General features: G+C 48.2%; 3 protein-coding genes across 7 annotated transcripts in view; 2 read left to right on the top strand and 1 right to left on the bottom strand.

The window, feature by feature from the left end:
* Positions 1-567: 567 nt before the first annotated feature.
* GEMIN7 (gem nuclear organelle associated protein 7) lies at positions 568-13,393 on the bottom strand. 4 transcript variants are annotated; one of them, XM_081869863.1, is made up of 2 exons: positions 13,153-13,393; positions 568-992 (listed from the first exon to the last, which is right to left on the bottom strand). In XM_081869863.1, the coding sequence occupies exons 1-2, from the start codon at positions 13,156-13,158 to the stop codon at positions 609-611; spliced, it is 390 nt and encodes a 129-aa protein (XP_081725989.1). In that variant the 5' UTR covers positions 13,159-13,393; the 3' UTR covers positions 568-608. The 4 variants fall into 4 exon arrangements, with proteins under 4 accessions (XP_081725989.1, XP_081725990.1, XP_081725992.1 ...); XM_081869864.1 differs by having other exon boundaries at positions 568-989; positions 13,153-13,383; XM_081869866.1 differs by lacking the exon at positions 13,153-13,393 and adding an exon at positions 1,898-2,044 and having other exon boundaries at positions 568-989.
* On the top strand, positions 4,534-10,269 carry LOC309345844 (bone morphogenetic protein 4-like). The gene is made up of 3 exons (XM_081869278.1): positions 4,534-4,764; positions 6,213-6,553; positions 7,884-10,269. The coding sequence occupies exons 1-3, from the start codon at positions 4,736-4,738 to the stop codon at positions 8,777-8,779; spliced, it is 1,266 nt and encodes a 421-aa protein (XP_081725404.1). The 5' UTR covers positions 4,534-4,735; the 3' UTR covers positions 8,780-10,269.
* Positions 13,394-13,768: 375 nt separating the features above from the next.
* PPP1R37 (protein phosphatase 1 regulatory subunit 37) overlaps positions 13,769-22,227 on the top strand; it is a 50,529-nt gene continuing 42,070 nt past the window's right edge. Inside the window, exon 1 of one of the 2 annotated variants that reach the window (XM_081868753.1) lies at positions 13,769-16,148. In XM_081868753.1, coding sequence (XP_081724879.1) covers positions 15,392-16,148 — 757 coding nt within the window. In that variant the 5' untranslated portion in view covers positions 13,769-15,391. The remainder of the gene's footprint in view (positions 16,149-22,227) is intronic. The other variant, XM_081868754.1, reaches the window with a different exon arrangement.

Here is a 22,227-nt window from a genome sequence, read left to right as displayed (position 1 = left end):
TTGCAATGCTTTATTGCATGAGAGAATACGATATGATAATCTTTATTGTCATTGTCCCATACAGAACAACGAAATTGAAAAATCTACATAATCTACATTCAAAAACCAACAAGCCTGCTATCCCAGCTATCCCAACCTGGTTAGCCCCCTAAAAACTCTGATACCCCATTTTTAAATACAATAACTCCCTCTACAGTGTTGATGCTGCGTCATTGCTAGGGTAGTTAAAATGGGGCTGCCCACAAGAAGGAGGAATTAGCAGGCTTGGGGGAGACCCCTGAAACAGCAAAAATGGGAGCTTGTAATGTTGGCAATACTAGGGAAACAAAACAGGAAAGCGGTGGGGTGCAGCACTTCATACTGTGACATTTTGTTACAGCTCCTACTTGCAACACAGACCCAGAATCAGAGTGGGAGGCAGTGTGTGCAGAACAGTGAATCATGAAGAGATGTAGCAGGCAGCCTCCTCTGCGGTCAAACTCATTTCTTAATTTGTTATAGCCCGCTGGACATGTCTGCTAGGAATAAACCGAGCCTGCTCTCTGCAACTCACAAAGGACTGAACACTTGCTTATAAAAGGTGCTTTAATAGTAAAAAGGCAGATCTGTCAAAGCTCAAAGGAGTACGCGATGATGTCCGAACATCGGAGCAGCGCTTCTCTCTGTATCCCCAGTGGAGTCTGAAGCTCGGAGACCTGGAAGTTCAGGATGTCAATGTCGGACGCGCCAAACAAAGCTGTGACCTTGACCCTCTCGTACATGGTGAATCTGACGGGCCGCCCAGCCATGGCTGAGAGGCTGCGCAGGTAGCGTTCTCGAAGCGTCACACGACTTTGCTGCTCCTGCTCTAGGTCTGCTGTGCTCCCAGAGGAGAGGCTGGCAGGACCAAGGGCCTGGAAACGGGGAGAGTTGGGATCGAAGCCGCGGCTTGACCCGTCGGGTCCGTGGGGCAGGCGGATGACCGCAACTGGCACCTTCATCGTGCACCCCTGCTGGCAAAGAGGAGAAATACGTTATACAATTGGTGCCTTGTTTGTGTCAGCAGCAGCAGGTACTCTTAAGGGTAATTCAGGAAGTAGGTGCTTCTATGGCTTAGAATACATTCTGCCCTCCTTGCTGAGCAGACCAAGTTACCTCTGTAGTTCAAAGTGTTTGAAATAGACTGCAGGATTTTTTGCTCTTGTTGCTGTGTTCCATAATCACGAGAGGTATGAGCCCATTTTAATGTTGAAAGAAAAGCTTGTATGTTAAAGGAACCTTATGATTCTGCGCTAGGAGAGAGAAAAAACCCCAGACTTACAAAGATTTCTAGGTCCCGTGGCCTTAATGTTTGGATTTCTCACACCTGATCAAGATGGCGACAAATTTCACATCCTGTCTTCAACTGGTGGGTGTCAACAGGAGCACTACCACCGTGCAAATAGAAGATTCGAGAAATGGGTCTCCAAATGTGTGTTTGAGTTAAATGTGGGTCATGGGGTGTGAGAAGGTTGAAGACAACCAGCTCTAGGTAAGCAATGTACTTTTTGTTCCAGGTGGGTGGTAGGTTAGGGGTTGGGAACCTCCGAGCAAAAGCAGCCTTCGAGCCCCTGGGTCTCCCTCCGGGCTACTCTCTTCTGTCAACCTTGCCCCTAAAGTGCTTTTGCCTGCCTGGACTGTGTCCTACAATGGCGATGAAGCCTCTTGCTAGAAAACCTCTGACCTTTGCACAGCTGGAATGTAGCACACTGTACAAAAGGAAAAGTCTCACCCATTGCTCTGCCCAGGTCTGTCTCTGGCCCTGCCCACCACTGGTATGCAGCATGGCTGTTCTGTGTCCCACCCCCATTACCCATAAGAGAATGAAAAATTATTCCCACCCTGTGCTGTAGATTTAGGGGAGAGGTGAGCCACTGACTTGGAAGTTTGGGTCACTTCTGCCCTGTGCCAAGGGCAGAACTCTTGCCAGCTGGGAACTCTCTGCCCTCTGCAGCAGCCATGGCTGCTGGTCTTCAGGCAGCAGAGGGTTAAGCCCAGGCTTATGGGGGCCTGTAAACAGGAAGTGCGGCTGCACGAGGACAGCCTGTTTTCCCCTCTGGACGGTGGCGGCACCAACTTGACGCTCCCTCACTGTGCCAACATCCTCTGTGGCGGGCGGCCAAGCCCAGGGTCAGCGGCGAAGAGGATGTTTTGCACAGCGAGCTGGAGAAACAGCCGCCGGCAGCCAAGGACAACTCTGGTGCAAGGAGGAGTGAGAGGGGTTGGCCTGGGCCAGGAATGGATGCTGCTGAATCCAGAAGCTTAGACTTTGAGCCAAACGCTAGGTAACTCTAGTTACCTAAAATGAATTTACTGCTTCCTCTCCACAGCATCCCTGGTGGATAGTAGCTTGAAGAAGAGGCGGTTAACCTCTGGGCCGATTCGGAATTCCCAAAGTTCCTTGCAACTTGCAACAGTTGACCTCTGTTGGGTTTTTAGTGGAGACGTGCCCCCAGAGGAGGGCTGATTCCAAAAAGCCAGGGCAGTAGGCACTAGCTTTGGGAGAAAGCAGCATGATTCACAGTCCTCTAGGCTCAAAGGATCCAGCCACAGAGCAGCCCTTCTGCTGCCTCTCTGCCCAATTTGTCATGCCCCTCTTGCCTCCTTCCAGTCGGTTGCCACTGGGTGAGGTTCTGCCATGGGTGTGATTGCAAGAGGGCTGCCTGTCCTCAGATGAAGCTACCTGCTGCATCTCTGCCTCTGGGTTCCAGGACTAGAAGAAGATTGAAGTGGGAGCAGTAAAAGCGGGTTACACACAGCTGTAGTCTGCACCTGCCAGTGCAAAACTCGGGGAGGGAATATACCTAAACTGGGGGCGAGGGCTCTCTGTTGCAGCAACTGCCTCATTGGGTGTAAACCGGGCATAGCTGAGGGTGGTAGCATATGGGTGGACATGCCTTTCCCCAACTTGTAAGTGTACTTTTGACAATAAAGAGTTAACTCCTCCTTCTGGACATTCCTTGCCTGACAGTGCTGTGACACACTCCGTGAATCTACTCCATCCTCTTCCAAAGTCATTCAAGTGGGTAGCCAGGACACATACAGGTTCAGCATGCTCTCTGAACCACCTGGGGGGAGTCAAAAAGCTCCCGATTTTTCAATTCTGGAGCGCCAGAGGAAACCTTCCCATGGTTCAAATGGACCACGTACCGCAGAATTTTACTGGTGTCGGTGGTGGACTCAAAGCACAAGTTGCTGCTTGGGAATGACGGTGGCTTGCTTAGTGGTCAGGGTCCTCAGCATGAGCATGAAGAAAAGGCATCCCAGAACTGGAGAGTTGAAAGAGACCCTGAGGGTCATCTAGTCCAACCCCCTGCAATGCAGGGATCTCAACTAAAGCAGCCATTATACTGCACACCTGCAGCTTAAGGAACTGCAATTCTGCCTTGGGAAAGGACAGCCGAACTGCTGCGTATTCAATCTGGCTTAATGTGTGCCTGCAGCCAAGCTTAGGCTTCTGGGAGGGAATGCCACAAGCTTCAGCCTTGCAGGAGATTACCTCTCCCCAACCCCTCACCCAGGTCCACAACGAGGCCACATTCCTGCACCGTGTGTTTGTTCCAAGAGTCTGCCTTGGGTGATGACCGCAGCGCTTCCTCCTCAGGCCCTGTTGACGCGCTCTTTCCACAGACAGCTCGTTCCCGGCGCGTGCTGTCTGGTGGCGGAGGAAGCGCTGGCCCCTGAAAGCCCTCTCCCCCTCTGGCCTGATAAGGACCTGGCCCAGATCTCCTGCACTCCTGGGCAGCACGCCAGGAAGAACGGGGCCTGGGGAGGGGGTGGGTTGGCTGTTTTTCTGGTGAGGCTCGTGCCTTTGGGACGGCACCAGCTTCTGTTTGAACGCAACCTGAGAATAATCGCACGTGTTACTTTGAAGAAGGGGGGGGGGGCAGTCAAAGCTGCAATGTAAAAGCCTGCATTGACTTTGCAGGCTTGTAAATTGGGCTGCCAGCAGAAACGCTGTGAAAACTAGCCTCGTGCCAAGCGAAGCCCCATGTCCCTTTTTTTCAGGGTGCCTTAGTAGCAGGTTGATAAACGTCAGCTCCAGGTGGTATGCAGCCCAAATTTCAGACTGGAAGGGTCGGCCTTCAAACAGTGTCAAGTCACCAATTTTGGCTCATGGTAGCAGCACCTTCTGGGTGTTTTTGAAGGCCTTGTTGCTAACTGGGCAGTGGGGAGATGAAGAGTCGGCCAAATTCGGCTACCTCGTGTCCTTGGCCCAGCTGTTAACTGGTGAAGCAGATGTCCCATAATTTTCTGGGGTGGAGATGCAAGTCACCTCCTGTTCCCCACCTGGGATCAGAGCTGGCATAGCTCTCTTGCCTTCCTGGCAGGGCCGAAGCGAGTGGCGAGTCCAGAAAATGGGCCACCGTGCTGTGCTGGAGAGAGCGAAGAGGCGACAACTCACAACAAACTTGTTTGTTCTGGCTCGGCCTCCTGGGCTGGTTGACATCACATCCTGAAGGCAGCGAGGACGGCACCTCCACAGGCAGGGTGGGCAGAGCCCCAGCGCTCTGGAGAAGAGCTGGGAGGCTGGCCGGCCTCTGGCTCACTTGCCGAGCGAGGGAAGGACAACGGAGGTCGCCATGGAGAAGTGGGGTGGCCATGGGGCAGTGTGGGCTGTTCCCTGGCTTGGGTGACCCGAGAGAAGCAGCAGCAAGGTTGGGAGAGACCTAACGGCAAGGAAAAGCTGCTGGATTTGCAGGAGTGGGGAAAATGGATGCTTGCCAACAGCCTCAACCTTTGCAAGTAAGTACTTCTGAGCGGGGCGAGGGGGGGACGGACATCCACACTGTCAACAACACTTCAGAAAAGCAACACTACCCTCCTTGTGGACGTGCTTAGAGGGCTCTTATGGGTAGTGCCCTGGATGGGCCCTTGCTTGCTCTGCTAATTTTACATGTATTAACCGGGGCTTGATGAAGAGGGTGTCTCAAGATAGCATCCTGCAGCAAGATGCCCTCCTGAGAAGCTCCACCCACTGCCAGTCTGCCTGCCCACCTCTGGCAGAAACCCCACCCAACTAGTGCATGGTGCCACGTTGAGGGCAAGGCTACAGCCACCGTTCCAGAATCTTCCCACATTCATCTGCACAACACCTCAAAGGGTTTGTGCAATCTCCGGGGTACAGCTGACATGAGTGCTTATGGTCAAGGCTAGTTGCAAATGTCGGCCTGTAGCAAACAGTGCCCATTTCGTGGGTGTTACAGGGCAAGCTCTCTGTGCCTCAGTTTCTCTCCTTCATCGGTGGGTTCTCCTCCGCTGGAGGTTTTAAAACAGAGATTGGGTGGCCATTTGCCAGGGGTTCTTTAGCTGAGACTCCTACATTGCAGGGGGTTGGACTAGTTGACCCTCGCGGGCCCTTCCAACTCTACAATTCTACGGATGACAAAGGATGACTTCCTCTGTGGTAAGCTATTGGGAGGGTGAGTGAGGCATCAGGCATGATTGCCCACCCCAAGCCTAGGCAAATGGAAGATCAAGGAAGAGCAGGGATGTCAAGACATTAACAAACGCCAGGACTTTCTCTTACCTACCGCAGAATTCTTTCAAAGGCAAAATACATGCTCTTGAAACAAAAACAAAAAAACGCAGCACACATCACTCTCAATAATCTAACTCGCTTGCTCCAAGACGCCCCTCTGCCTTCTCGCAACACATTTTTTGGGGCACTGAAACCCTTTTGCAAAGCAAAATGTGCACTTGATAAAATAAAGGGATCTGAACTCCCTAGGGTTTTGCTCTGTTCAAAAGTCTCCGCAGAGGCATCTTTCTTCAGGCTTCTTTCGTACTCACTAAGACCTCTGCTAGCAATTTTCCTGCAGCATCCTGCAGAGACGGTCTGGGAGAAATTTAACATGCAAACGCTCTCTGAGGTTATATCCTAATGCCACAGAATTAACTGAACTGCATCAAATTATACTGATGTGCAGCATGGAGTAATTTCCCCCACTACCAGCAGGGGGCACGATGCTAAAAAGGCAACCCAGCTTTTTGACTGGCTCCCTTTAACTATACTTTAATCTACAGTATACATATTCCAAGTCGAATGCACTCTTTTATTTTCTGGTTTTTTTTTGGGGGGGGGGCGGCGGCAGGGAGTGGAGACGAAAAGGGAAAAACAACCCAGGAAATCCAATTCTGTCTACAAGCCACATTCACCAACCATGTTTTTGTCTTCCCTCTGCCTTCCCCAGTTCCACAATGGTTTCTGGTAACTTGGCTGTTTTGGTGGTCCTGCTTATACCTCTTGAATTCTGGAGATCTGGAGGCCTCCTAGCGGCCTCTCCAGGAACTGCTGGCGAGCATGACTCCTCAAAGCAGGTCCCGATCCAAGCCCTCCAAACCATCCTGCTGAGACGCCTGGGCTTGCAACGGCGCCCGGAGCCAAAGGCGGGGCTTGTGGTCCCCCAATATCTTCTGGATCTGTACCAATTCTGCTTGGGGAAGGCTCCCTCCTCCCTCAAAGAGACAGAGCTTCCCTTCCTGGAGGAACAAGCCGGGAGAGCCAACACCATCCGCACCTTCCACCATGTTGGTGAGCTTGCGATTGCCACGTCCGCCTTCAAATTCCACGTTTGGGCCATTGGGGTGGCTGGGGCCTTGAAAAATTGGTTGGGGTAGCAGCAGAGGGGAGAAAAGTTGGGAAATTTAACCCAGGCCCTCCAGGAGTTGCTAGACTACATCTCCCATCATCTCCCTGAACATTGGCCATGCCAGCTGCAGGGACTGATGGGAGCCAGAGTCCAACCAGAGACAGCCACAGGCTCTCCATCCTTGAAGTGACTGCACAAAACCAGGAGCCAGGAACAGGGATGAAGGAGAGGTGGAAAGCTGTAGATAAGCGGCTGCACTGCGTAAAGGGAAAAAGAGGTAGCTCAGCAGGCAGGAACCTTGCTTTGCATGCAGAAGGTCCCAAGTTCAATCCTTGACACCCCCAGTTAAAAGGAAAGCCCCTCTGTTTGCCCCGGTCCTTAGAGAGCAACTGCCAGCCATGGCTGACAATAAGAGGCTGACAAATAGCCTGACCTGGTAGAAGGCTCAGTTGGGAGAGCGCAAGACTCTTCATCTCAGGGTTGTGGGTTCAAACCCCACATTGAAAGATTCCTGCATTGCAGGGGGTTGCACTGATAGATGACCCTTGTGGTCCCTTCCAACTCTACAATTCTGATTTTGACTCTGAGGGTCAAACACGCTTCATCGAGGAGGAAGGAAAGCAAAGTTCCCTAATGCCAGGATACTTCAAGAATGCCCCCATACTTAAGGAAGATCTCTTCTTTTTTCCTCTTGGGTTTTGGGAGGTGTATGATTTGCCTTGGGTTACAGCGCCACCTGCAGAGCAAGCAAGGCAACAGAGCCACACACAGGCTCTGTGTTATCAGCAGCCAGGAACCTGGCACCACTTCAGGCAAGGACATGTTACTCCAAAGAAAGGGATGCCAAGATACGGTTCTGATTCTTTAAAAAAACCCAAAACAGGCTTAGAAAAAAGTGCTTCACACTGCATAGCCGCAAATAAGTATTTTCTTTTATTTTAAAAAGTTAGGGCAATAACTTTGAGACAATTGACAGGGAACAGCAGTTGCTTGGGAGCTTCTTAGAAGCATCTGGCTGGATGCAGGGGGGCAAAACACAGATGGGCTAGATGGACACTTGGTTGGACGCAAGAAGGCAACTCCTGCAGTCCTGGCATGGACAACCTTTGTGAATGTTGCTGAACTACAACTCCCACCAGACCCAGCAAGCTTGGCCCAAGGCCAGGGGCGATGGGAGCTATACTTCAGCAACATCTGCAAGGCCAAAGGTTCCTCACACCAGCCCCAAACACTCAGTCCTCAATCCCTTTCCGGCTTCTGTTTCACATCTAGAGGATCTGGAAAACACCCCTGAAGCCGTAGATGGTTCGCTCTACTTCCTGTTCAACCTGAGCTTGCTGCCTGTGGAAGAGGAGCTGACTGCCCTGGAGCTGCGCCTGTACCACTCGCAGAAGGAAAGCAGGGGTTTCCACATCAACATATACCACGCAATGGGCCCCCTACCCGTTTCCGGAAACAAGAGCAGTCTCCTCCTGGCTCGCAGATTCTTGGCTCCCAAGCAGCCCAAGTGGGAGAGCTTTGACGTGACCGCTGCTTTCCAGAGGGCCAAAGGTCCGAGGCCCCACCTTGGGTTTCTCATTGAGGTGGAGCACCCCAACAGCAGCCACAAGCTTCCTCAGCACCAGGCTCCGCTTCGCGCGAGGCGGTCTCCCGGAGAGGAGGAGGCCCAGTGGGCTCTAGAAAGGCCTCTGCTGGTCACCTACAGTCACGACCGGAGGGGGCAGCCTTTGACTCGTGGGAAGAGACAAAGCAGGAGCCAGCCAGGTGGACTACCCCAGAAAGGAGCTCGAAGAGCCTCCAAGGGGCCATCCTCCCGCAGCAAACGCAAAGGCCTGAAGCCCAAGCCCAAAGCCAGCACAAGGTGCCGGAGGCAGCGCCTGTTTGTAGATTTCAAGGAAGTTGGGTGGAACGACTGGATAGTTGCCCCCAGCGGCTACCACGCTTTCTACTGCTCCGGGGAGTGCCGGTTCCCGCTAGCCGACCACATGAACTCCTCCAGCCACGCTGTGGTGCAGACCATGCTGAGCTCGGTGAACTCCAGGGTGCCCAAGGCCTGCTGCGTCCCGACGGACCTCAGCCCCATCGCTATGCTCTACCTGGACCAACACGACATGGTGGTCCTGAAGACGTACCAGGACATGGTGGTGGAGGGCTGTGGGTGCCGGTAGAAACCACAGAGCAGGGATAAGCCTCCTCTCAGGTAACCCAAGCAGAGGGCTTGGCACCGTCACGAGTCTTTCTTCAGGCAACATGGAATTAATGTATGGAACTTCCTACCACAAGAGGGGGGGACAGCCAGAAGATTAGATGGCTCAGCTATGAGATACATGGGACATCTGGGCACAGAGGCAGCATATGATTTAACACCAAACACCAGAGGCAAACAGGCAAAGGCTATCACCAGCCTGCTGTACGAGACAGATGTACCTTGCCTCTGATTCAACAAGGCAGAATTCTCATATTCTTATCACGCCTCATCAAGTTCTCTATGCGATGAATAGCTGCTGTTGTTGTTTTAAACTGTGATGACCTTTAGTTGAGCAATAAATGAGAAAGCTACCAAGCCTGTCACAGTGAGCATCCTTAAACCAAGGTGAAAGCTGTGTGACGGTGTGGTTGCCACTAAAGGCGAATTCACATGACCAAAGAGAATCAGCACCAGACATGCCTGAAAAGATGATTCGGGAGAGCTGGCTGACTTTTCACACATTGTTTATGGGGAACCTGTGGCTCTTCAAACTTGCTGGACTCCCAGCTCTCATGGACCCCAGGCTGCACAGCCAAAGGCCCTACAACGCTTGAAGGACCACAGGCTTCCCCCACTCCTGCTCTAAAATAGAAGCTCTCCGTCAGACTGTTTATCCAGTAGAGGAGAGCAGTGGTTGTCAATTCTGCTGGAACTGACATTTTGGGTGAAAAAATGACAGATGTGTGCTCCCAGCAGCTGTTGTGTGAAACATGAAGCCCTCCCGAACACTTTACAGCAGGGATGTGGATTCCAATCCAATCTCCATCAGCTCCAGCCATCGCTGCCACTAAGTCAGGAATGACACAAGGTGTGCTCCAGCAGCACCTGAAGGGCTGAGGGTTCTCCACCCCTGAATTAAGAGTCTAATACTCCTGGGGGTTGTTTCCAAGCAGAGGGGCATCATAAACCTTACTGCACCAAATGTGTGTACAAAAAGGCAGCAAGAGACTGACACAAGAGAGCAGGTCGTCCATATCTTATTGGTGGGGAGTCAGCACTTTCTTCTGACCAGGGTGGATTTGATTTAAATTAAATTGATTTAAATCACTAGTCAGTAAGACTTGGTTTAAATCTTTTTTTTTTTTTACAGAAAGACTCATTCTTGGTGTTATAATCTTAATAATTACAACCAGATGAAGGTTTCATTTTTTTGGAATAATAAATTTTCAAAGTGCTTTTTACAGTTTTATCAAAAATTACTGACTTGCACAATTATTACACAAAGATCCCAAGACTTGTGGAGTATTCTGGTCACAAGGTTGCACTTTCATTTTTACTGCTTCACACTTAGCTACTTATGTAGATCTATTCCTTTCAAAACAAATCTATTCATTGAACCGCTTGGAACTTAGCCTGATTCTGTGTATATAAATTTGCAAAGGAACAATGGGATTAAAGTTTTTTTCTCAACTCTGTATGTTTATTTTATAACATTTTTCCTATGAAGAGAAGGCATGTTATCTCTGCAGACACAAATTCACCCTTTTGAGAACTGCAAAAACAAGCATCTGTGATAATATCTTCTCTTAGAAAAGCTGCCCCAAATAATCTTACAGAAACCTCTGGAAAAGCATGACATTGTAAATGGATTAATGGAATTCATTTACCTAAAATTTTAAACATTCCATGTAAAGCCTCATGCTACATAATTAAAGACAAATCCTTATTTCCTGATGAATAGCATTTGGACTATAATGTAACTTAAATAGAAAACCATCTTTAGAAAGATTTTTCCTCCAAAAGCAAAATTTTTAAAAATCCAATTTAAATAAAAAAATCCAAATTAAATTTAAAAATCTGATTTATTTATATTTTAAATAATTTATTTTATCCACCCTGCTTCTAACTACATACACCGAAAAAGCACCTTGCTAGTCATTGCTTCTAAGCCCCTCCTTGGTGTCTCAAGGCAAGTCTCAAGTTCTGCTTCATAGCAAGGAAAGGGACAAAAAGCTCTGAGGAATGTGGTGGGGAGAAATGTAGCACTCAACAGGAATATGGTGCATTTTAGTGCATTGTTTTAAGTCAGCCTTCTCCAAACTGGCACACACCCACGCCTAATGTTGCTGGACTACAATGGGATGGTGAAAGTTGTAATCCGAAAAATCTGGAGGCCGCTTGACTGGGGAAAGTTTTTCAAAGGGCACAATATTTCTACTTTTGTGTCCATAAAAAAATAAATGTATACAATGGTGAAATAAACTGTACAGCTTTTGCTGATGTTTTTCTTCTTTTAAAAAAGATGAAATATGGGTGTAAGAAAATGGGCTAAGATGCAACATTGAAGCTTTATAAAAGAGATGTCAGAGTTAATAGTGCACTCCAAAGTACCGTATTTTTTGCTCTATAAGACTCACTTTTTCCCTCCTAAAAAGTAAGGGGAAATGTGTGTGCATCTTATGGAGCGAATGCAGGCTGTGCAGCTATCCCAGAAGCCAGAACAGCAAGAGGAATTGCTGCTTTCACTGTGCACCAATCCCTCTTGCTGTTCTGGCTTCTGAGATTCAGAATATCTTTTTTCTTGTTTTCCTCCTCCAAAAACTAGGTGCGTCTTGTGGTCTGGTGCGTCTTATAGAGCGAAAAATACGGTAAGTAATGTAGAGAGACAGAGTCAGTATCATGTGGGTGGATTCCAGTTTACAGGTCTGAAATGGGCTGGACAGGATGGAAGGATGAACAGCAAGAAAACACCTCTAAACACTTTTACCCCACCTTCCTGTCATCAAGACATCCAAGGAAGCTACGTACACTAAAAGGTGGACACTGAAAAACCACACTATCAAAAACACATCAGAGTGAGCAACTAAACCAAATGCAGACAGGGCAAGAGAAAAATAAATTAACCAGAGACCCAGGAAGACTTAGGGTGGGAAGAGCTTTTGGGAATCAGAAGCTGGGTAGATCCTATCAATAATAGAAAAGTAACAGATGCTGTAATTAAAAATTAAAATGAAACCTGAATAACATGATTCTTACTATTAAACTTTAAAGAATACAGACATATATTAAAACTGAATCATGTCCTCTCTCTTATATAGCTTGAGGCTATTTTTAGTATTAAAAGCAACCGAGAGGAAAGCATTTTATTATGAAGGTTAACCAACATAATGGGCACAATGGGCCTTGATTAATGTGTTTCCTATTGCACCGTAGCGAATAACCACATACCTTAGGATGTATATGCATATATACATATACATATATATATACATATACATATATATGTATATATATACATATATATATATACATATATATATATCTGGCTGAGTTTCCCCAGCCACTCTGGAGGGCTCCCAATCAAGTGTTAAAAACAATACAGCATTAAATATTAAAAACTTCCCTAAACAGGGCTGCCTTCAGACGTCTTTTAAAGATAGGATAGCTGCTTATTTCCTTCACATCTGAAGGGAGGGTGTTCCACAAGGCAGGTGCCACTACCGAGAAGACCCTCTGTCTGGTTCCCTGTAAACCTCACTTCTCGCAATGAGGGAACCGCCAGAAGGCCTTTGGCGCTGGATCTCAGTGTCCAGGCAGAACGATGGGGGTGGAGACGCTCCTTCAGATATAATGGGCTGAGGCCATTTAGGGCTTTAAAGGTCAGCACCCCACTTTGAATTGTGCTCGGAAACGTACTGGGAGCCAATGTAGGTCTTTCAACACCAGTGTTATGTGGTCTCGTTGGCCGCCCCCAGTCACCAGTCTAGCTGCCACATTCTGGATTAATTGTAGTTTCTGAGTCACCTTCAAAGGTAGCCCCACGTAGAGCGCATTGCAGTAGTCCAAGCGGGAGATAACTAGAGCATGCACCACAATCTGTGGGCAGGTAGGGTCTCAGCCTGTGTAGCAGATGGAGCTGATAAACAGCTGCCCAGGACACAGAATTGACCTGCGCCTCCATGGACAGCTGTGAGTCCAGAATGACTCCCAGGCTGCGCACCTGGTCCTTCAGGGGCACAGCTACCCCATTCAGGACCAGGGAGTCCTCCACACCCGCCCGCCCCCTGTCCCCCAAAGTAGTATTTCTGTCTTGACAGGATTCAACCTCGATCTGTTAGCCGCCATCCATCCTCCAACCGCCTCACACAGGACCTTCACCGCCTTCACTCAGTCCGCTCCATGACTGAGCTCCCCAGAAAGCAGCCTTGTGCTTCGCCTGGTCATGACGCCAGGCCCAAACGCTTCTTCCCACATCCTGTATTAAGCTAAAAACTCTTTGAAAACAGACGCTCCTCTCTCTGGCCATAAAGGTTGCCTCTCAGTTATGAAACAATTCAGTTAGCGTCGACTAACCTGCATAGGTCTTGGTTCGGTCCCCTCAAGTCGTCATGGCAACCCCAAACCGTTCCGCTCAAAATTGCGGGCCTCAAAGCACTCAGCACGTTGGCGGCCGGGACAGGAAGAAGCAGCCTCTTCACCCGGAAGTACATTATTATGAGCGGACGACAAGCCGTTCTTCCCTTATCTTTTTTAAATGTCCCCTCTGGTAATAGGAGGACTGGGAACTCTATGACTCTGCCCTGTATGCCCCTAGGCGGCGGCGAGCGGCGTTGGCCCATGTGCCTGCACCCCGCCTCCCGAGCCTCCTAGCGATTGGTGGGATGAAAGATGAAAGGGAAGCGCGTGATCGTTACGTCATGATCAGGAGGCCCTCCGTGCTCCGCCATTCCCTTTCTCGCCGTCAGCACATTCGAGGACACCCATCCTTCCATTTCCCTCTTCGCCGCTTGGGCAGGAGGATGCGAACACGACTAATAATAATAATACAATATTTACTTTTTGCCGCCCCACGCGAAAGCAGCCCTGGCAGGTTTATCCCGCGCCGTCCCGCCCCCCTCACTCGAGGCCGCTGTTGTCGAAAGTGCCGTAGCTGAAAAGCAGCTGGCTGCCGCCTGGCGAAAGGGAAGGTGGGGGCCGAGAAGTGAGTGTGGGAAGGAAAGGAGGGGGCAAGCTGGGCTGCGTTTTAAAAAAACAACCACCGCCGTCCGCCGGCCCGCCAATCCGAGCGCCGGAAACGGGGGCACGTGACCCTGTCGGCTCCGAGCGTGAGGTGGGTGTTTTGCCAGAGGAGCCGCCGCCGCTGAGGGGGACGAAGGTAGAGCCGCCACCGCCGCTGGGTTTGCCGAGGGAGGGAGAAACCCCGCGCGGAGGCTCCTGTGGTCGCGGAGGCTGTTCCACCCGCACGCGCGGAAAGGGCCTCGGCGGATGCGCAGGCCGCTGGCGCACTCGCTGCTGGCGGCGGCGGCGAAAGAAAACTACGAGGAGGCTTCTCTCGGGTCCGTCCCTGGCTGAAGCGGCGGCGCGGGAGGGGGCCGCTCGCTCGGGACGGGCCTCTCTCTCGCGCGCGCACCTGCCCGGCCCTGCCGGTCCCGAGCGTGTGGCGCCTTTGCTCTCCCTCCTGAGCCCCGCCGGCACCCAAGAACCGGCTCCCTCTTCTCTTCTTCTTCCCCCTGCAGCCTCGCCGGGTGCGTATTTGCCTCGGCTCAGGCAGCCCCGCCAGCCCTCCCCTCTTCCCCTTCCTTTCCGAGCCTGCCACCACCATCACCAAAGCCCGGAGCCAGAGGATCAGCAAAGGCCCTCTTACCCCTCAGCAGCCGACGAAGAGCCTCTCTACGACTTTCCATTACTAATCACGGTTTATCTACCCCGCCCCCTAGCCCGGATATCTTGATAGGCATCGCCTTTCCTCCAAAAGGATAGCGTTTGTTTATACCGTTTGCCATCCCTCCCCTCAGCACACGCACACCAAAAAAGAGAGCGGGCACTCGCCTTGTTCCTTTTAAACGCTTGGCAGAGAGTCCCTACTTACCTGTGAGGCATTAATTGCTCTCTGCTTCTTACCACGCACACCCAGGCACCCATTTCTGTAAAAGTGGGCAGCTGCGAGGTTTATTTCCCTCTGCAGCCTGACACTAGTCCTTTTAGCCTTTTTCTGCCAGCTATTCCTGTTTATGCTGCAGGTGTTTTTAGTCTACACGCACATAAGCTTCCCACACTACTCAGACGGGACTGTTTCCTGTTACGATAGCTCTTGCTTTCACAAGGAACCTGTGCATTTCCTTTCCTGGGCCTCTGGAGCAGACGTTGGCCCTATTTTGTTCCTTTTCTGTTGGACCTTTTTCTATTCTGCAGGTGTTAGTTCCAATCAGTCCTTCTTCAACCATTATACTAACACTCAATTGTTTACCCCTACTGGGTAAAAACGTAACGGGCAAGGGAGCATTCCACATTTTCCAGACCAGCAAAATATTTCTGTGCCCTGCCAAATCTTCACAGAAATTGACCCAAGCCCAGTTATAGTAGTGCCCTTTTTGTCTTGCTCACTCTCCTCCAACCCTAAGTAAAGGTTCTATTTCTTGTACCAAAAAGGCAGGGGTCCTCCCTGCATCCTCCTCCAGGTGATCCCATTCATCATTCATGGTCTCATTGCACCATTGCTGGGAGGAAAGGGTCTGGAGACCTTGGGAGCCTTTTCTTGCCAGGTGAGGGAAGGTGAAAAAGAGGCAGGAGGTGTCCCCTCAGTAATGACTCCATGAGAAGGGAAGAAGGAGAGCTCTCCCTGACAGAAACCTATCACGCTTGCCTGGCCATGGAGTGTGTACAAGTCTCCCCCATGCAGCAGCAACAAGGGAAAGCTGCTGAGGGGGACCACCTCATGCTGCTGCTGCCACCTCCTGCTGTGCAGAAGGAAGAGGAGGGCCTGCTAAGGGCTTCTGATCCTTGGGCTGTCTCTCGAGTGGACGGCAGTCAAGGTGGGACAAAACTTCAAGAGGCTTTGGACTTTTCAGCACATCTTCAGAATACAGAAAACCTCACGCACAGCCCTCCCACGCTAGGGAGCCATCCTGGCAGAGAGATGGTGGGCAATTCTACTGCATGTCCTTCAAAGGAGGATTTGAAAGATACTGAGCGCTGTCATCTGGCAGAGGAGCAGTTGCAGCCATCGGGGAAAGAGACTTTGAGCCATCCGCTGCAGGAAGAGTCACTGGCAAATAAGGTGGCCTGTAATAATCCTCCTTTGGCCACAGCTGCCGGAGAATGCCTTACAGTTGCTGAAAAATGTTCTCAACAGAACAACTGTTTGCAGGAAAAATTGGACTCCTCTCCGCAGAACTGTTGTTTAGGCTTGGAAGCAACAAGTAGAGAGAGTCCAGAAGATGACCAAACAAGCCATGGTTCTCTGCCTGCTGATGATGGGAAACTGAAGCCTGGTGCAAAACATGTCACATTTCCTTCCGATGAAGACATTGTGTCTGGGGCTGTGGAACCCAAAGATCCTTGGCGTCATGGTAAGCAAGTTCCAACTTCTCTAGAGACCTTTTTCTCTTCTTGCAGCTGGACTGGACTTGTCCAAGCCAGTCCCTTTATTCACAGGATCGGCAATTGGTTGATAGTATGCAAACTGAATATTTCCTTTTATCTTTGTTAGTCACTTATCTACCCAAAGCTCTCAATGCGTCTTATGATCAAGGGTTTCAAACACAAAGCTATGCAATCCAATTAAAAGTAAGTGCATGCCATAAAAGCAGAAAGCTGATACAAGATGAACTAGGAAATAACAAAGCAATAGGCACTGACCTGCTCTTGAAAACAGGAACATAATTCAGTTGTCAGGCTTAGTTCTAGAACAGCCACCCCCAACCTGGTGCCCTCAAGATATTTTGGATTACAATTCCCATCAGCCCCAGATGGTGCAGGCATGCTTCTAATGTTCCCATTTTATGGCTGCAGAACTGAACTGTTTCCAAGGTCACTCACTGAATTGGTGACTAAGCACAGAATTGAATCTGGGGCTCCTGGTTCATGTCTGATATTCTAAGCACAGAGTAGCCCTGCATAAATGACTTTTATCAGGTTGGTTCAGACAGAATGCCAAACTAATTTGCACTCGCCCCCTTCTTTGAGTAGACTGTGAGTAGAAATACAGAACCTTCTGCTTTTGATTAACCACAGCATGCCATGTTGTCTAAATCTGGACAAACTGGTTTATCTAAACTGTGGATAATGGAAACAAGCAAACTTCCAGGCATATATCTGTCTTGTCACTAACAGTGGTTAAGATAAACCATGGTTTAGGGCCTGGACAATATAGTTAAAAGTGTGGTTGATCTAAAACAGAAGTTTACCATCTTCTTTCTGTCTACTAGAGGAGGCTAGGATAGGAAAGAAGCATGTGACCCTGGGTGGGAGAAATTAGGCTTATTCTTGTAGTTCTAAACTATGGTTTAGTATTGCATCCAAACACTGCCATAGTGTATGCATTGTAGAGTTTTGATAGCTCCATTGTTTAATTTAAAAATACAGTATCTAGGTTCAGATAATTTTTTTAAAAAAGCTAAATGGTGAAGTATTATTATTGATAATTCATATCACTGGTTAGTGTTATTGAGAATGGATTATCATTGAGCGTTTTTCAATAATGAAGAATACTATAGTATTATGCATAGGACTGAAAAGTTTATGAATGCCTGGTTGATAATAATGTTACATTGGTGGTAATAATTTTTCATTCCTGAGCATGTCCTATTACATGTGTATTTTTTCCTCTTTCAAGTTACACATTCCTTGGAATCTAAAAGCCTGATCCTAAGATTTCTTATGGATAGCACATGGGTACATTTGGATGGTGTATACAACAAGTGTTCTGTGGCAGAGCATGGTGTTAGAATTGTGTTGCAGGTATGCATGCTGTGCAAGTGCGTTGAGAACATTTTTTTTTTTTTTGCACGTTTTGTATGCCATTTTAAGATGTCTTTTTCAAAGGATCTGTCTAACCTTGGATTATTACAGATAGGTAGCCGTGTTGGTCTGCCATGGTCAAAACAAAATAAAAAAATTCCTTCCAGTAGCACCTTAAAGACCAACTGAGTCAGTTCTAGGTATGAGCTTTCGTGTGCATGCACACTTCTTCAGATACACACTTCTTCAGAAGTGTGCATGCACACGAAAGCTCATACCTAGAACTAACTCAGTTGGTCTTTAAGGTGCTACTGGAAGGAATTTTTTTATCTTGGATTATTACGTTTGCATTGGGAGCTCTTGATCTCCCTCCAAAGCCCTTTCCTTCTTGTTGCCCCCCCCCCCCCGTTGTAAGAGCATCTGACTCGCTCTAGTTTTTCTGAGGTTGTATTTGGAGTTTTAAAATTTTTAAATATTTTTGACAATACCTGTGCTGATCTTCCAGAACTGAGAAATAGGGTCAGAGTCAACTTAATAACTGTGCAAGCAGGAGTCAACGCAGCAAGTCCCACTAGCACCAAGGGGCTTGCCTACCCCTGCAGTCCCATAGTCTCTGAGGGGTTGTTGGAAGAATCCCCATAACAGCACATGGGGGTAGGGGAGGAGAGAGAAGAGTGTTTCACCTGCAAAGAGAAACGCTTGCACTGACAGAACTATCCTAATAGTGTGATGTTTACAGTGGTGCCCCGCAAGACGAACGCCTCGCAAGACGGAAAACCCGCTAGACGAAAGGGTTTTCAGTTTTGGAGGCGCTTCGCAAAACGAATTTCCCTATGGGCTTGCTTCGCAAGACGAAATGTCTTGCGAGTTCCTGTGGGTTTTCCCCCCTTTCCCCCCCTTTTCCTAAGCCGCTAAGCCGCTTATCAGCTGATAAGCCACTTATCAGCTGATCCGCTAAAAGCCGCTAATAGCGCTAATCCGCTAAGCTGTCAGTGGGCTTGCTTCGCAAGACGAAAAAACCGCTCTACGAAGAGCCTCACGGAACGGATTAATTTCGTCTTGCGAGGCACCACTGTAATTCCACCCATTGAACTGAACATTGAACAGGAATGTAAAGTTGTCCCAACTTTCCCTTTACTTTCCCTGAAGCCTTTGTTTTGAGATAAGTGGAGGTTTAGAGATAAATGGAGGTTAAGAAAGTAAACTTGAATGCATTTACACTTGTTGAGCTCAAAGGAAAATATGTGTAAATACTTTTGTTAGGAACGCCAGGTGGATGTACAGATGTTAGGAGAAGGAGAATGACCCTGTAGTCATTTTTCTGTCCCCAAGTGCGTGGTTTGCCTTACCTATCATAGATTCATAGAACTACAGAGTTGGACAGGACCTTGAGGGTCAAACAGTCCAACCCCCCTGCAATGCAGGAATCTTAGCTAGGTCAACAGATAGACATCTAAACTCTGCTTAAGAACCTTCAAGGAAGGAGAATTAATCACCATTCAAATTTGCCAGGTTTCAGGTCACTTTGCACCTGGCTATTGGCCACTTTCAGGGACGCGGGTGGCGCTGTGGGTAAAACCTCAGCGCCTAGGACTTGCCAATCGCATGGTCGGCGGTTCAAATCCCCGCGTCCGGGTGCGCTCCCGTCGTTTGGTCCCAGCGCCTGCCAGCCTAGCAGTTCGAAAGCACACCCGGGTGCAAGTAGATAAATAGGGACCGCTTACCAGTGGGAAGGTAAACGGCGTTTCATGTGCTGCCCTGGCTCGCCAGATGCAGCTTGTCATGCTGGCCACGTGACCCGAAGTGTCTGCGGACAGCGCTGGCTCCCGGCCTATAGAGTGAGATGAGCGCACAACCCTAGAGTCTGTCAAGACTGGCCCGTGCGGGCAGGGGTACCTTTACCTTTTTATTGGCCACTTTCAACCAAGTGAAGGTGCCAAGGCGCCAGGTTGGCGCCTGAGGTCTCCACCATGTGGAGGTGCATGCCTAGGTATCCTTTGTATCTCGACTGTTTTCACACACTTAATACCCTATCCTGTGGAATTCTATCTTATATATTTTATCTGCGTTATCAGAATGAATTTCAGGAACCAAAAAGTTGTATTGGAAAATAGGTCGTTTGAACTGTCTGCCCCCAAAATGATAACTAGGCATTCCATTTTGGTGACTGTAACTCTTCTTTTAGGAGCTGTTTGGTGCCTAGCTTATATATCTGAGTTTCTAACACTTCTCGTGGGAGTCTGTTCTACTGTTGAACAGCTCTTATTGTCAGAAAGTTCTTCCTGATGTTTAGCCCAGGGTCTCCTTTCTTGTAATTTAAATCCATTGGTTTGGCTTCTAGTATCTGAAGCAGGAGAAAACAAGCTTGCGCCATCCTCCATGTGACAACCCTTTATATATTTGAAGATGGCTATCACATCTCTTCTGTCTCCTCTTTGCCACGACTTCACTTGATCCGGACACTAGATGCAGCCTAGAATAGCATTAGCTTTTTTTTGCTGCTGCATCACACTGTTGACTCATGTTCAGCTTGTGGTCTACTAAGACCCCTAGAGAGCAGTTTTGATGGGGGTCACACCAGATGTGGATTTTTATAAATTAATTTGTGGTAAGTTTGAGGTAACTTGGGAGAAAGTGCATGTGACAGAACAGTTGTGGTCTCATAAATTATATTACTTTCAATGAGCCCCTTAACATTTGGCCAGCAGGACAAGACTTGAAATGATAGTTTTTAGGCAGTTTCCATAGTAAACGCATTGCATACTGGAGAATGAATACATATTTGATTGCTTTATGCATAAAGCCAAACTGCAGCTGCATCTTTATTTTACATTCTCACTGCTCCCTTCATGTTCTCACTCCTCAGTTGCTTATTTCCTCTTTCACACAAACCAGTAATGGTTTTCACCAGTACTTATTTTATGTAGAAAATAAAATATACATAGCATAATCAGAACAGTGTACATAAAAGCAATACTTAACTAATTGCAGAAGTTAACTAGCTGAAGCAGAGAGGATGAAAGGAAGTGCAGAGGACAAGAGTCCTTCTCATGGTGCCAAACCATAGTTTGGTGTCACAACTGAAATAAGCCATGGTCATGATTTTACATTATTGTCAAATGTGGTTTTATTATTATTTTTTAGTAGGGGGAGGTGGGAGGCTGCAGACCATAATTGTATCAACAGTGTTGTATTCTATTAGAGTTGTCTGTATCTGTAAGACCAGATACAGGCTTTTGGCTGATTGATATCAAATGCCCTTTTAAAATGTGTTGGGGAGGGGGGATTATTGGGTTGTTCTTGTTCTTGTTTTTGTTATGTGTTTTGTGTTTTTATATTGTGATTTTATCTTGTGAACTGGCCTGAGACCTGCGGGTATAGGGTGGTATACAAATGTAATTAACGTAATAAGAATAACAAATGTTTCAGTTGTGCATTGGGTTGAGGATGGCGAGTTTGTGGAGTGTTAAAAAACAATAAGCCACTTACGGTACTTAGGCAGAAAACACAACAGACAGAAACAGCAAGATGTGCTTGATTCCCCTCCCCCAATTGTTTCTGGCTCTTTTGAGTGGCCACCAATTAGTTTTTGAACACATCTTTATAAGCATATGGTTTAAACACTATAACAAAGAGTGACACCTATCTGTAAAGAAATGCCGCTTGTGTTGGTGGGACTTCATTGAGGCAATAGTTCCCTGTTCTGCTAGTAGACATGCCTGGTGGCTACAGATACAGTCACAACACAATTACATCCTGCATCACTCAGTGGAGCCATCCAGTTGTCTGTGCCTACATATAAGGAACCCTGGGCTAGGCAATTTTCTGGTTTCATTGAAGTCAGTAGATCAAGTTTCCCTTGCAGCTCTTTTTGCTTTATTGCTTGTTTATTGGATTTCTTGCCCGCCCTTCACCATAAGGTCTCATGAGGTATGCAGGAGTTGCAGTGTGTACACAGAGAACCTACAGTAGCCATGGCCTTCCCAGTTGGTACAGCAGTTTGCTGCGCTTATTCCTCTGTGCTTATTCGTGATCTGAGCCACTTCCTCTAGAAGTGGAGCAGGAGAATACTGTGAGAATACTGTGTGTGTATCAAGAAGCCCCCAGAGTTCTTAGTCAGTGATTATGAGAGAGAGATTGTGTGTGTGTGTGTGTGTGTGTGTGTGTGTGTGTGTTGCACAATGCCCATATGTTGTGGGTCATGGTGCTTTGTTGCAGATGGCTGTGTGGCTTAATTGAAGTGGTTGTCATGTAAAAGCAGTGATTGATTCAAACAGGGACAGTTGGAGCTGTTAATTTCGCTTTCAATATCAAATGCCCCTTTAAATCGGATTATAGCAGCAATGCATGCGCGTAACACTTGCGTTCAGCCTTTGCTCAGGCTAATGGCATTTAAGAGCCCCTTGCTATAAATTCCTGTTCAGTTCAGGAATCTGGGGCTTGTTCTCTGACGGATTCTGCACTGCCTTCTTGAAAACCAATGTATTTTATTTGCATGTGCCAACAGTTCTGTTGGTAGTCAAACATTGTGTGCATAATCTGTTTTTGTGGAAAACCTTCTCCCTCTCTTAATTGTATACCCGCTCCAGTTTCAGTCTGTTTTCACTGATGCTAGTTTTAACCTCTTATATGGTTTTGCAACGTTTATATTTGGGCTGAAAGTAAAAAATGCAGGACTGAAAGAGGAAA

Source organism: Podarcis erhardii, assembly GCF_964252035.2.
Source record: "Podarcis erhardii genome assembly, chromosome: 7".
NCBI classification, from domain to species: domain Eukaryota; kingdom Metazoa; phylum Chordata; class Lepidosauria; order Squamata; family Lacertidae; genus Podarcis; species Podarcis erhardii.
Note: the sequence above shows the minus strand (reverse complement) of the source record. Positions and strands in the feature narration are given on the sequence as shown.

Coding starts and splice junctions, on each gene's coding strand:
- LOC309345844 (XM_081869278.1), top strand. CDS start 4,736: ATGCTTGCCAACAGCCTCAACCTTTGCAA. Junction 4,765..6,212: donor AACAGCCTCAACCTTTGCAA/GTAAGTACTTCT, acceptor TGCCTTCCCCAG/TTCCACAATGGTTTCTGGTA. Junction 6,554..7,883: donor CCGCACCTTCCACCATGTTG/GTGAGCTTGCGA, acceptor TTTCACATCTAG/AGGATCTGGAAAACACCCCT.